The sequence below is a fragment of the Aspergillus undulatus genome, assembly GCF_047715775.1.
Source record: "Aspergillus undulatus strain CBS 261.88 unplaced genomic scaffold BDV17scaffold_25, whole genome shotgun sequence".
Lineage (NCBI taxonomy): Eukaryota > Fungi > Ascomycota > Eurotiomycetes > Eurotiales > Aspergillaceae > Aspergillus > Aspergillus undulatus.
This window is the reverse complement of record NW_027396629.1, coordinates 174,738-185,413: the sequence shown is the minus strand read 5'-3', so window position 1 is coordinate 185,413 and position 10,676 is coordinate 174,738. Positions and strand designations below refer to the sequence as shown.

The following is a 10,676-nucleotide window of genomic DNA, read 5'->3' as shown; positions in this document are numbered from 1 at the left end:
TGTAGAGAGCTGTCGCTTTAAACAGTGATGCAGGAAGGTGACGGGTCCCCAGCAGGCCAGATACAAGCGCCTCTCTCGCCGCACTCGGCCGCAACGACCCAGCGGGAGCCGCTGCAGACGGCAATCTGGTCGCGGGATTCGGCGCAGTCGTAGCCGTTGCCGGAGCAGGAGGAACCGATCGACACATAGGCCGAGGAGAGGGTCGCGAAGGCTGCGAGGAGAGAAACGGGGAAGTGGAGGAGGTTCATTTTGGTGGTTGGTTTGTTTGGTGGACTGGATTGGGTTTGTTTTGGCTGTTCGATTTGAAAGGGATCAGGAGAGTAGGGAGGAAGGATGTTCTTATAGTTTTCGTTCGAGGGTATACAGCCGTCTTTAGGATGGATGCTCCGATGGCCCCAAGGTGCCTGGCTTTTGAGGATCAGACCCTTCGCTGCCAACCACAATTATCCCATCATGATAAAGCCGTGCTGCGCCGCCATTGCCTAAATACGTGGCCGCGGAGAGCAGAAAGAAGTAAAAGATCATCGAGAGCACACAGCGAATACGGTATGCAGCTTGACTGAGCGCTGCATGTATACAGATACGGGTAGATGTGGTGGATATCTCCATATTACTCAGAGAGTCGGGGTCGGTGAGAGCCTCTTGATTGGGGCAAATATGGAGGTTCTGACTGAGATCGGGAGATCGGAAGACCGGGGGTTCGGCCTCGGGGCGAGAGAGCGAGAGTCTATTGGAGAGACAGTATTGCCAGAGTATGCAGGTGGTCCTGCCCTGGTCTCGGCCCCCAATCACTGTCAGCGCTTGCGTGTCATTTCATAGGGCTATGGCGACCCCATGTACCACTATCATTGGAGCAGCGGGGGATTTAGAAGGTTGAGGCATGAGCAGAATGTGCAGAGATTATGCTAGCGTAGCCTTGCCTAATCCTCGTAAGCAGTCCTGCATTCATTTACTCAGCGTTTACCGAGCAACTTGTCATCATTTCCTCATCCTCTCAGAAACCCTCCCCGCCAGATCGGTCAAGTACGCACTTTATGTTAGATCAAAGATGCTAACAGTTGAGACCATGTTCGTCATCATCCAAATCCGCAGCTCAACTGCAACCAGAGAGTCGATCCCGTATCGAGATAGCAGTAACTCAGGGTCAATGTCCGATTCAGGCAAGTTAAACATCTCCTCGAGGCGGGCCCTGATTGCTTAGACGAGGAAGCCGATTAGCTTCTCAGGTTCTGGCGTGGATAGAGCTTGCAGTTGGTCCCTCAGGGATATTGTCTGATTTGCGGACTGGGCATTGCTGACTGCTGCGATGATGGTTTCTCTTCTAAGCCAAAGAATCGGGGGCTCGTCTCGCCATGGGACGGCCTCGTTCCCGCTTCCGGCAGGCGACGATGCCCATTGCGCGAGCCCGGTGACGACCTGAGAATGATATGGATGTGTTATTGCATATGAAACCAGATTCAAACTTCTCTAATTTCGTGCGCAGAATATCCAGACCTTTCAAGCCGTCCGTGGACGCCCTTTGTTCGCGCCACGACACCCGCTGATAGGACGCTGCCCTGGTCAATGGAATATCTCCCTTAGTAGTGGAATAGCCGGCTCTTTTATATCTCAGCGTGTGATAGTATGTTAAGCATTGTTGGACTGCCAGGGTCAAGGATTGTTCAGAGAATATACATCAGGCCCTCCCGTTCATAGAACTTAAATTCCTGTCACCAGGATTAGGGCAACCCAGAGTTGTATAGGATCTTGAGCGATGTTAAAAGCCCACCAACGTACACGGCCTTTATACGTGAACGGCGAACTTTGCGTTCCTTCAGACTTTTCCGTAGATATGTCTGCAATGCCATATCGATCTAGCCAGGAAGCTGAACCATCGCCCTACTCCAGACCGTCGACAACTGCGGAGCTGACAAGAGCATTTTCCTTGCTGATCTCTAGGATTCGCGCTTTAGGACTCTTATGGATATAGGGCTCGATGTAGCCACGCAGCTTGTGCAGCTGTTGGGTCCTAGGACCCTGCACGACATAGATCGAATGGCTTGTCTAATATCGCTATGTTTGGCGGCTTCTCACCCGTATTTGGAATGTGGGTGTTTAAAGCACTTTGTTGCGCTTCACCATGTCCTGGACAAGATGCAACAGGGTAACTCCCCAATGCTGATGGTGAGATAATGGAGATATCTGGTTTGTAACGGGCCTGCAGACAAACATTCCTCACGGCAAAAGAAGAGTCCACGGCCGATTCAGATCCCAGTGAGCGGAAGTATAGTCCCTGCGCCTTAAGCACACAATATCTTTGTTGGACCCCAGCGTATAAGTTCAATGATTTCTTGAAGCCCTGGTCGTCGATCCCATCGAGGAAGCTGACTACCGTCAACTCGTCGCCTGCGACTACCCGCACCGCCGTAGACACCTGGAGACTTTGAACAGACGTTGGGATCGATACGCCCATCCGTAATAGCTTGGCTTCAGGAGCCGCGGCATAGGCGGAATGGAAGCACGCATCCATTGTTGAGGGCTGAGCCCAGAACTCGCCCGTGAAACCTTCAGGAACAGTCATGGTAACAACAGCAAACCCCCCGCCAGCCATCAGTGTGGTCACCAATTGAGAGGCTGGTCCTAGGGTTGGGCCAACCCGTCGAAGATATTTGTAGAATTGAGCGGTGCTTGACGGACTCGAAAATATGGAACTGGGAATTGGGAAGCACCAATCCAAGCAAAGTCGTTGGTATAGACAAGCTTCACATTTCCGGCGCAGTGTGCAATCCAGTATTTTCGGGACTTCCGAGAGTATATTGAGAATCCGCTATGTTTAGGCTCAACATCCAGAAGATTAGCTGATTGTTTATGCATCGATAGCTGTACCTCTTGCCCTTCGGCAGTATGTGGTATAATCAAAGCGTTTGATATGTCGACATCCTCCACATGATATCCGCACAGGTTCGACCTATGTTCCACAGCAGATATCTGCCTCATAGCCTCAATAGCCGAGATCATAATACCTGCACCGGGAAAAAAAATTTTCAGATTGAATTAGCTACTCTTGTAACTACGGAACTTCAGACACCTGGACGATGTTACGCCAGATGGGGTTCTCTGATGGTGATCCTGGCATTCGGGACCCGAGGAGCTCATGGCGGGTATCTTTGTGTGTACTGTATCGCTGCCAAGCATTGGCTGATGCCAATATCTGACGGAATGATTCCATGGATAATTTGATAGGCCTTGAACAGCCTTTTGTCGCTGATTTTGGTTTTGGCTGCCTTCAGGGAAGTTTACCTCCGCCAATTTGACAGGGTAGCCATGGCAGTATAGCCATCCAGCCAGGGACTGGATGTTCTGGCAAGCATTGAGGCCAGAGTCGAACACGAGGCATACGGTATTCTGACGTTTTAACGAGTTGTTTATTTGCTGGGTTGGTCCTTTAAGTGCACCATGCGGCCCAATCTCGATGAGCATTTGGACATTCATAGGGGATGGTTGCGTCATGTTTCGAACCCAGTGTGCTGGGTCATCGCTGACTTTCGAAACATCGTAAAGGCCTCCAGTGACAGGAGAAGAAAACAGCACCGCATGAGGGTTCGCTTCCGGTGCTCTATCGAGATGTTGAGTAAGAGCCGCCAAGTATCTCTTCGCCAAAGGTTCCATATAATGTGAGTGATAGGCTGCTTGGACCTCCAGTCGCCGAACGAAGATCTGATCCTGCGCTGCCTGGGCTTCGGTCTCCTCGATTGCAGAAACATCACCGGATAAGGTGACGATTGATGGACTTTGATACAAGCCATCACTGCTTTCTTGAATGGCATGTTGGAGATATACCGCTTCGCTTGCTCCTTGCCTATGCCTAATGTGGTCATGCCCCCACGTAGCTGATTCTGGAGAATGTGCTCCTTGGTAAGCTTTCCACGAAGATATGCGATAGTGACCACATCATTTGAAACTTAGTGCGCCAGCGGCGTACGCTGCAGCGATTTCTCCGCTCGAATTACCGGTGATGGCAGCTGCTTCAACTTCCCAGGATGATAGCAACCGGACAAAGGATAGTTGTATGATCACTGTTAGTCCAAAGCTCAAGGAAGCGTCATCCACCCGGCTGCTTTCCCTGTCTCGCGAAAGTTCTTCTGGGTCTAGCATTAACGTTGGATTCCAAGTATATGGGATATCTTTATGACTCTAACCTTCAAGCCTCCAGGAAGCTCCAAGGCTCTGAAGGTGTCTCGCTGCGTCTTCCAAGGCTTGCAAGAAAACAAAATACCTCTCGCTCAGACCCCGGCCCATTGCATACCATTGAGCACCTTGTCCCGTGAAGGTAAATCCCAGCCGTGGAAGTCCAGCCACTAAGGGCTGCGTTGTATACTTCACGGGTCCCGTTACAGCAGCCTTAAACACCTGTAAGTCTGCGGCAACGATTGCAATCATCCGTTGTAACGTTTATCGCCTCTGGCGAAGAGTGTAAGCGAGGTCGGATAGGGACTATCCTGAAGTCATAATATGATCAATCTCGCCCGCAGTGTCTTGCACTGCTTTACGGGCACCTCGTTCGGAGTTGGCGCTCCAGGTAAACAGATAACTATCGGGATTTGAGACAATCGGCTCCTGGGTTGAGGCAGTTTGACGGTGATAAGAAGCATCTTCTATTATGACATGAGCATATAACCCTCCTGCTCCAAAGTCATTGATGGAGACGCGTCGAAGCTCTCTAGCCGGCCATGGCTGGAGCTTTACCGGTATCTTTATCTTCAGGCCATTAAAGTCTATTCGAGTATTGGGTACCTCAATGGGTTGCGGCGGTATTTGTTGCCATTGCAGCATTTAGCACCGCTTTCACTATAGCTGCCAATCCACTGGTTGCTTCGAGATGACCAATATTGCTCTTTATTGAGCCTACCAAAAAGGGGAATATTAGCAGGCCGACTAGGTTCGAATGTTCGTCCCGGAGCTCTTAACTCTATGGTGTCTCCGACAATTGTGCCCGTTCCATGTGCCTCGACGTACTGCTCAGTCATAGCAGTCCCAAAATCTTCCTGTTTGCCTCGCAATTTACGCATCAACCTAGCAGGCTGTCTGTACACCAACACATTCATTGCCTTACCTACCTGAGCAAAGCACTACTACCGACATAAAACATCAGAACCGCCCTGAGAACTACAGATCGACGCCATGGCAGAGCTTAACATCAAAGATGACGATCCTTTCAAGGGGAGCTTTTGTGTTCCTGACGGCCGCGAAATCACCTGCTCCTGAGCCGCCTGTGAAGGTCAAGTAGTTGTCAAAGTTCCGCCATCTTGGTTTATGGCTGTTCCTCGAATAACAGCACAGATTGGGTCTCCATTTTTCAATTCATCGTCGAGGCGTCGAATAATGATACTAGCAACACCTTCCCCTCGTCCATATCCCTCTGTCCGGTTGTCGAATGAGTATGATTTTCCGTCTGGGCCAAGCAAACTGGTTGTTTAATGGCCAGCTCTGAGCTCCTACATTACGAAATTCACTCAGAAAAGACTCACCCATCCGTAGATAGGCCAATCATTGTGCCTGGATGCAATACCAGATTAGATCCCCCAACGACTGCTGTATCTGCTTCTCCAGCACGCGGTGTCTGATATGCTAGTTGCAGCGCAGTTAAACTAGTTGAGCAAGTCGTGTCTAGACTGACACTGGAGCCCCGGATCGAAGTTATTGGATAGGAGATTTGCAGACATAGTCAGCATGTTGCCAGAAAGAAAGTGTTTTGGTAGAGTATCCAAGTCCCTCATGCCCATATCATGGTAATCGCGAAAGCAAGTTCCTGCAAATACGGCTGTCTTGGTCCCAGCTATCTTTTCCATAGGTAGGCCAGCTATAGAGGCGAAAGTTAATGGTATAAAAAGCCAATCTTCGGGAGTTCCGCTGACCATGTTCGAAAGCCCCATATGTCGTTTCAAGAATGATACGGATTTGAGGATCCATGCTCTGCGAAGGCGTTAGTATAGGTTTCTATGACCGAATACTTTGGTCTCATACCTTGGCCATATCAGCGGCCATATTAAAGAACGGTGCGTTGAATACCGCAACATCTTCTTCTGAGAAGTGGGCTCCTCTGGCGTTGAACTAGGTGATCCCGTTAGGGATGTCCTTTGAGCATACGAGAACAGGATGGGCTCCGTCTCGTATAATCTTTGGTTGGCGCAACTCCAGAAGGATGGCGTAGCCAGTTTATGCAACTTCTGGCTTAAGGCGTAATCTCACACGTTATGCTCCATTGCCGGGCGAGCTCGTATCGTGGCTAGATCTTATCATTAGACCTGCGTAGGATTGTTCGGCGTCCGTGGCCGAGATTCCTTCTCAGCTGTTTGGCGGGGGCGAACCCAATTCACCAGGACCCTCCGGTAAATGATTCATGGTGTAGCCTAATGCAGGACTCACGTACTTTAGCGGGGAGCTTATATGCTGTTTTTAACCAAGGGAAGTGGTAGTCGAGGCGAAACCATACAGTAGTCGGCCGGGCACGGCGGTTATGTCTTGAGGTGGTTGGTTCCAACTAGCGATAGCTGAAGGTTTGCGAAGCTGTGGTGCTGACAACTAGGTACAACCCAGGCTTTGTGAAGAGCTGAGATCTGATAAACAAGGACCAATCCGATGCCTCTTCTGTTATTTGACCCTGGTCAAAACTGGTTTACAGTCAAGCATAGTCCGGTCTAATGCTTGAAGATACTAGAAGTATCGGGGCTAGGTGAAAACAAAGTAAGGGTATTATTCTCGCTCATGAACTGCCTGATCGAAGAGTGGAGATCTAGGAGTATAAGCTGCACAATAATAGAAAGATCATGTCACTTTGCCATGTTATATCGTAAACCATCAAGTAGATGGGGCCTCCCAGGTATCACGCCGGATCTTCATCAGCGCCGACTGCTTGTGAGGGAAAGTAACCTCGCCGTCTTTGTAGAACCCTGCTTGTTGGAGATAGTTGATTATCCTATTAAGCGTATTTGTTAGCAATGTTCCACGAAAGCTAGTTAAGGTGTAACCAGGTGAGCATACTTTGTATTATCAACCCTCGGCTCCAACATGACAGTCTGCGTGCGCATATCCGCCAACCAGCAAAAATGGACCAGCGAACTAAGCCAAGCAGAAACCCTATGCGGGCCCCGGAATTCCTGCTCGCCGACAAGGAGGTGGATTCCGCGGTCGTAGTTGTCTGCTCCACCGATCAACGAGCCCAACGGGTCCTCTTTTACCCAGTAGATCTCAAAGTAGCCGAATGGCTTGCCATCCCAGCAGCCGATGACAGGGAAGCTATGTCGCTTAGAGAGGTTCTGCCGGAGGAAGTCCTCTTGATGGGAAATGGGGCCGGCCTCACCCCAGGCTGCACTGACGCGCGGCTCGTTCATCCATTTGTGCAGGCACTCTAGGTCTGAAAGGTCCTCTGTGTTTTCGACTGGGCTGAGGGAGCGCGAAGGTCTTGCTCCGTGGGTCTTTTGGGAAGGCAGGTATGGGATTCGGAAGGAGAGGTATTGCTGCAAGCTGGGAATATAGCGAACATAGAAGACCTCTCCCTGGTGCGGTGGCTTCTGCCGGATTGGGTGCCGGATGCCATTTGTGAATGTGAACTGAGTAGGTGGGGCAGGGAAGAAGGTCGGAAGATGGCTATGCGATGCAAAGGGTCCTTCACTAGGCGTGTAGTGACCTGAGCCGGTACCTGCAGATCTCGGGCGGGCATTTGGGTCGGTGAGGTACAAGCTTTCTCGAGATGGAGACGCAACCCTACCGAACGGCGAGCCGCCCAGAGAGCGCGCAAACGACTGCGGGCTTAACGTGAAGAGATATAACCGGGGGTCCAGCTGCCAGAAGCTGCGCCGGCTAACAAACATATGCGACCAGGTATCCTTATCGTCAGGGTCCACACCCACAGACGAATCGTCACATGAGATCAGCCCCATGCGCTCCAGCTTCTGCAGCACATTGCGTCCAGTAAAGATACCCTCGCGCCTTATATGTACCCGCCAGTCTCCCTTGGGTTTTCCCGCCGCCGGTGTGGGCGCCGAAGCCTTAGTGTAAAGCTGAAGGTCGGGTTCCGGTTCGTGGAAGTACCAGTACAAAGTGACCCACAGCATCATGGCGATCTGCCGAGTTGGAGAGGTGACAGGCTTATAGTCGCTGTCTGGTGGGTTGACGATATACGAGATGTAGAGCTCGTCACTGGACAAGGTAGGGTTCGTGAACCGCGTGAGCTCTGTCCGGGGCGCATCTTTCTTCTCCTCTAACTGTCGAGCTCGACCGCGCTCATCGTCGGAGACGTCACCGTCGGGAAGACCATCAGTCTCACGTCGCGTGCCAATAACAACATTCCATCCTGGAGGTAGAGATGAATTGCCCTGATGGAGGTTATTGGACTTGAAGTTCTTCCCTCCGAAGACTGGAGTAACGGAGAACGACTGGCCGTTGGGCAGCTGGGTTGAGCGCATGTTGAGCTGCGATTAGCACGATAGAAAGGAGAATGAAGGGTCTGTGAGCCTCGAACAAATATAGCAAGAAATAGGAGAGGAAAAAGAAAAGCGCCGGCGAGGGCTCGAGCTGCATTCGGCTTGGGGTCAATGCAGATAATAGTGGGATGATTTGGTGTTGCCCCTCAGTGGGTGAGCATCGCGAGTCGGCGGAAACAAGGACGTGATTAGTCTCCTGGGGCCGGTAGACTGTGAGAGACTTCAGCGGAGTCTGCTAGCCTTCTGGACGCCTTCATTGCCCGTATTGTAGTCTACAAAGTGGGAGAAGAGAAAAAGTTGGGTGATGCCTTGATGTCACAGGTCATCTATCGGGCGGTGTCACGTTGTGCTGCTTGTTGCTCTCCGCAAATCATCATTCTCAGAATTAGGATTACTCTAGGACAATCAAGATATCAACAAATACCGAATTCCTGAATGGCCACCCTGAAAAGAAGTTTCGAATTAGATTAGAAGTCCTCCACTGTTGTGCCGATCTTTCTGGTTCTCGCCAGCTCGACCAGCTCGCTTCCAATGACAAGATCCATCAGGCCCAATCCCACGCCCTTGAATATCACATTGCCTCGTTCAACCCACTCTCGCAGTCGTTTCTCGTCGTCGGCTGACTTCGAGTCCTTGGGGGCATCCCGCACCATCATCAGCTCGCCGATCTCCACCACTTGGTTCGGTTTGACGTCCGCTTGGATGAGCTCTCCGGCCTCCTTCATCGCCGCATCAAGGCTGTCGACGACGACGATTCCACTGCGCTGAACATGCTTATGGAAATGGCGATGCGGTGGCTGCACCATAACTTCCTCGCGGAGGATGTCCGGGTGTAACTCAGCCATGTGTGATTTGTACGATCCAATGGCGCTGATGAATCGACCTTTCCGTCTTCCCTCCCGCGATGTGAGCAACTCTGCCGGGAATAAGGGCTCAGATGATGGTGTACAGCAGAATATCGCATCCGCCTTGTTGATCGCGTCATGTAGGATCCGGTTGTACTCTCCGAACTCGCTGCTCACAGCGGAGAACTTGACATCGCGCCGCCAGCTGGCATTTTCTGGACTATATATCTCCTGGAGCAACCGCGCTGCTCGCTCGAATGACCGGTTGACGATCAAGACGCGCTTGATGTCCTCCCCGCGCAAGATGACTGCTAGTCGAATATGCCAGTAGGCCTGCTTGCCCGCGCCAAATACCACCACCGTACGCACCTTCTTGCGTTTGTTGAATAGCATCGTCGTCGTCAGCGCCGTCCGGAAGGGGGTCAGCTCTTCTGCATTGATCAACCCAAACGGCAGGCTATTATCTCCGAACAGCGTAACGCTGCCCTGCGGTGAGGTATCCCGCGAGCCAGCTCCAGGCCACGCACCCATTGTCTCCGAAACCTCAGTCCCAATCGGCTTCTTATCGACCGAAGCCACAGGAAGCGCATCACACTCGCTACCAGACGCGGAGGAACCACCCGCTTGTTCAGCCGCATCCTCCTGCGACGACGAAACCGACAACTCGCTCATATCCGAAGAAACCGAGGACATTGAATCCCGCGACCCAGCCTCGCCGGCTGTAACTCTCTTGAGGCCACGCAAATCCTCCCTGGATTCAATCTCACATCCTGGTGTACTACCCTCGTCTTGTAGCGAAATGACCTTGATCCCGATCGACTCGCGCGTGCTAGCAGGCATGAATATCGTAGTCCGTCCGCTCTTCCGTGTCACGGCGGTCCTCTTCGGCTGTAGCGTCGCCGCACATCCGGAGTCCTGGTTTCCGACAGAGTAGTCGCGTAGTGCATTTGCTAGGTTCTTTTGAACTGAGACGATCTGATCGTGCTTCAACGAGTGTAGTAGAGAGCGCAGCTGCGCTCCTGAGAGGACTGTGAGAGACATCTTCTTTTGTTGAATGATCTGCGCAAGTAGGTAACTGATGTTTGTCCGAGCTGACTATATACTCCCTGACTCGGACCGGCAATAACGATCAACGAAGCTCGCCGACGTTAATCGAACACTCGGAGTAAGACAGTCTTCGCCGGAGGTAAGCGAACACGGGGATTCGGAGATATAAGTGGCGAATATTTAGTTATGACTCCTTGCAAATTCGGGTCCGTTTTTGTAGCCGATGTCCGTTCTCGTTCGGAGGATAGGAACACGCTGTGGATAAGGATTTATTTGTTTCATCTCGATTGATGGTGGTGGAGTATGACGACAGTGGTCGTGG

General features: G+C 51.5%; 7 protein-coding genes across 7 annotated transcripts; all 7 read right to left on the bottom strand.

The window, feature by feature from the left end:
• Positions 1 to 279: 279 nt before the first annotated feature.
• Positions 280 to 744, bottom strand: BDV17DRAFT_93117 (uncharacterized protein). The gene has a single exon (XM_073765364.1). The coding sequence runs from the start codon at positions 607 to 609 to the stop codon at positions 373 to 375; it is 237 nt and encodes a 78-aa protein (XP_073615411.1). The 5' UTR covers positions 610 to 744; the 3' UTR covers positions 280 to 372.
• Positions 745 to 2,811: 2,067 nt separating this feature from the next.
• On the bottom strand, positions 2,812 to 3,789 carry BDV17DRAFT_93113 (uncharacterized protein). Its single transcript, XM_073765363.1, has one exon. The coding sequence runs from the start codon at positions 3,646 to 3,648 to the stop codon at positions 3,034 to 3,036; it is 615 nt and encodes a 204-aa protein (XP_073615410.1). The 5' UTR covers positions 3,649 to 3,789; the 3' UTR covers positions 2,812 to 3,033.
• Positions 3,790 to 4,586, bottom strand: BDV17DRAFT_93112 (acyl transferase/acyl hydrolase/lysophospholipase). The gene is made up of 2 exons (XM_073765362.1): positions 4,179 to 4,586; positions 3,790 to 4,121 (listed from the first exon to the last, which is right to left on the bottom strand). Exons 1-2 carry the CDS (start codon positions 4,417 to 4,419, stop codon positions 3,931 to 3,933), a joined length of 432 nt encoding a protein of 143 aa, XP_073615409.1. The 5' UTR covers positions 4,420 to 4,586; the 3' UTR covers positions 3,790 to 3,930.
• Positions 4,408 to 5,052, bottom strand: BDV17DRAFT_93092 (uncharacterized protein). The gene has a single exon (XM_073765358.1). It carries the CDS (start codon positions 4,810 to 4,812, stop codon positions 4,474 to 4,476), a length of 339 nt encoding a protein of 112 aa, XP_073615408.1. The 5' UTR covers positions 4,813 to 5,052; the 3' UTR covers positions 4,408 to 4,473.
• Positions 5,053 to 5,627: 575 nt separating this feature from the next.
• Positions 5,628 to 6,024, bottom strand: BDV17DRAFT_291498 (uncharacterized protein; the record flags this gene model as incomplete). Its single annotated transcript, XM_073762150.1, has 3 exons — positions 5,628 to 5,839; positions 5,895 to 5,952; positions 6,004 to 6,024. 3 exons carry the CDS (start codon positions 6,022 to 6,024, stop codon positions 5,628 to 5,630), a joined length of 291 nt encoding a protein of 96 aa, XP_073615407.1.
• Positions 6,025 to 6,837: 813 nt separating this feature from the next.
• On the bottom strand, positions 6,838 to 8,444 carry BDV17DRAFT_291497 (GNAT family N-acetyltransferase; the record flags this gene model as incomplete). Its single annotated transcript, XM_073762149.1, has 2 exons — positions 6,838 to 6,955; positions 7,021 to 8,444. 2 exons carry the CDS (start codon positions 8,442 to 8,444, stop codon positions 6,838 to 6,840), a joined length of 1,542 nt encoding a protein of 513 aa, XP_073615406.1.
• Positions 8,445 to 8,782: 338 nt separating this feature from the next.
• Positions 8,783 to 10,443, bottom strand: BDV17DRAFT_93107 (putative proline utilization protein PrnX-like). Its single transcript, XM_073765361.1, has one exon. The coding sequence runs from the start codon at positions 10,346 to 10,348 to the stop codon at positions 8,930 to 8,932; it is 1,419 nt and encodes a 472-aa protein (XP_073615405.1). The 5' UTR covers positions 10,349 to 10,443; the 3' UTR covers positions 8,783 to 8,929.
• Positions 10,444 to 10,676: the final 233 nt, after the last annotated feature.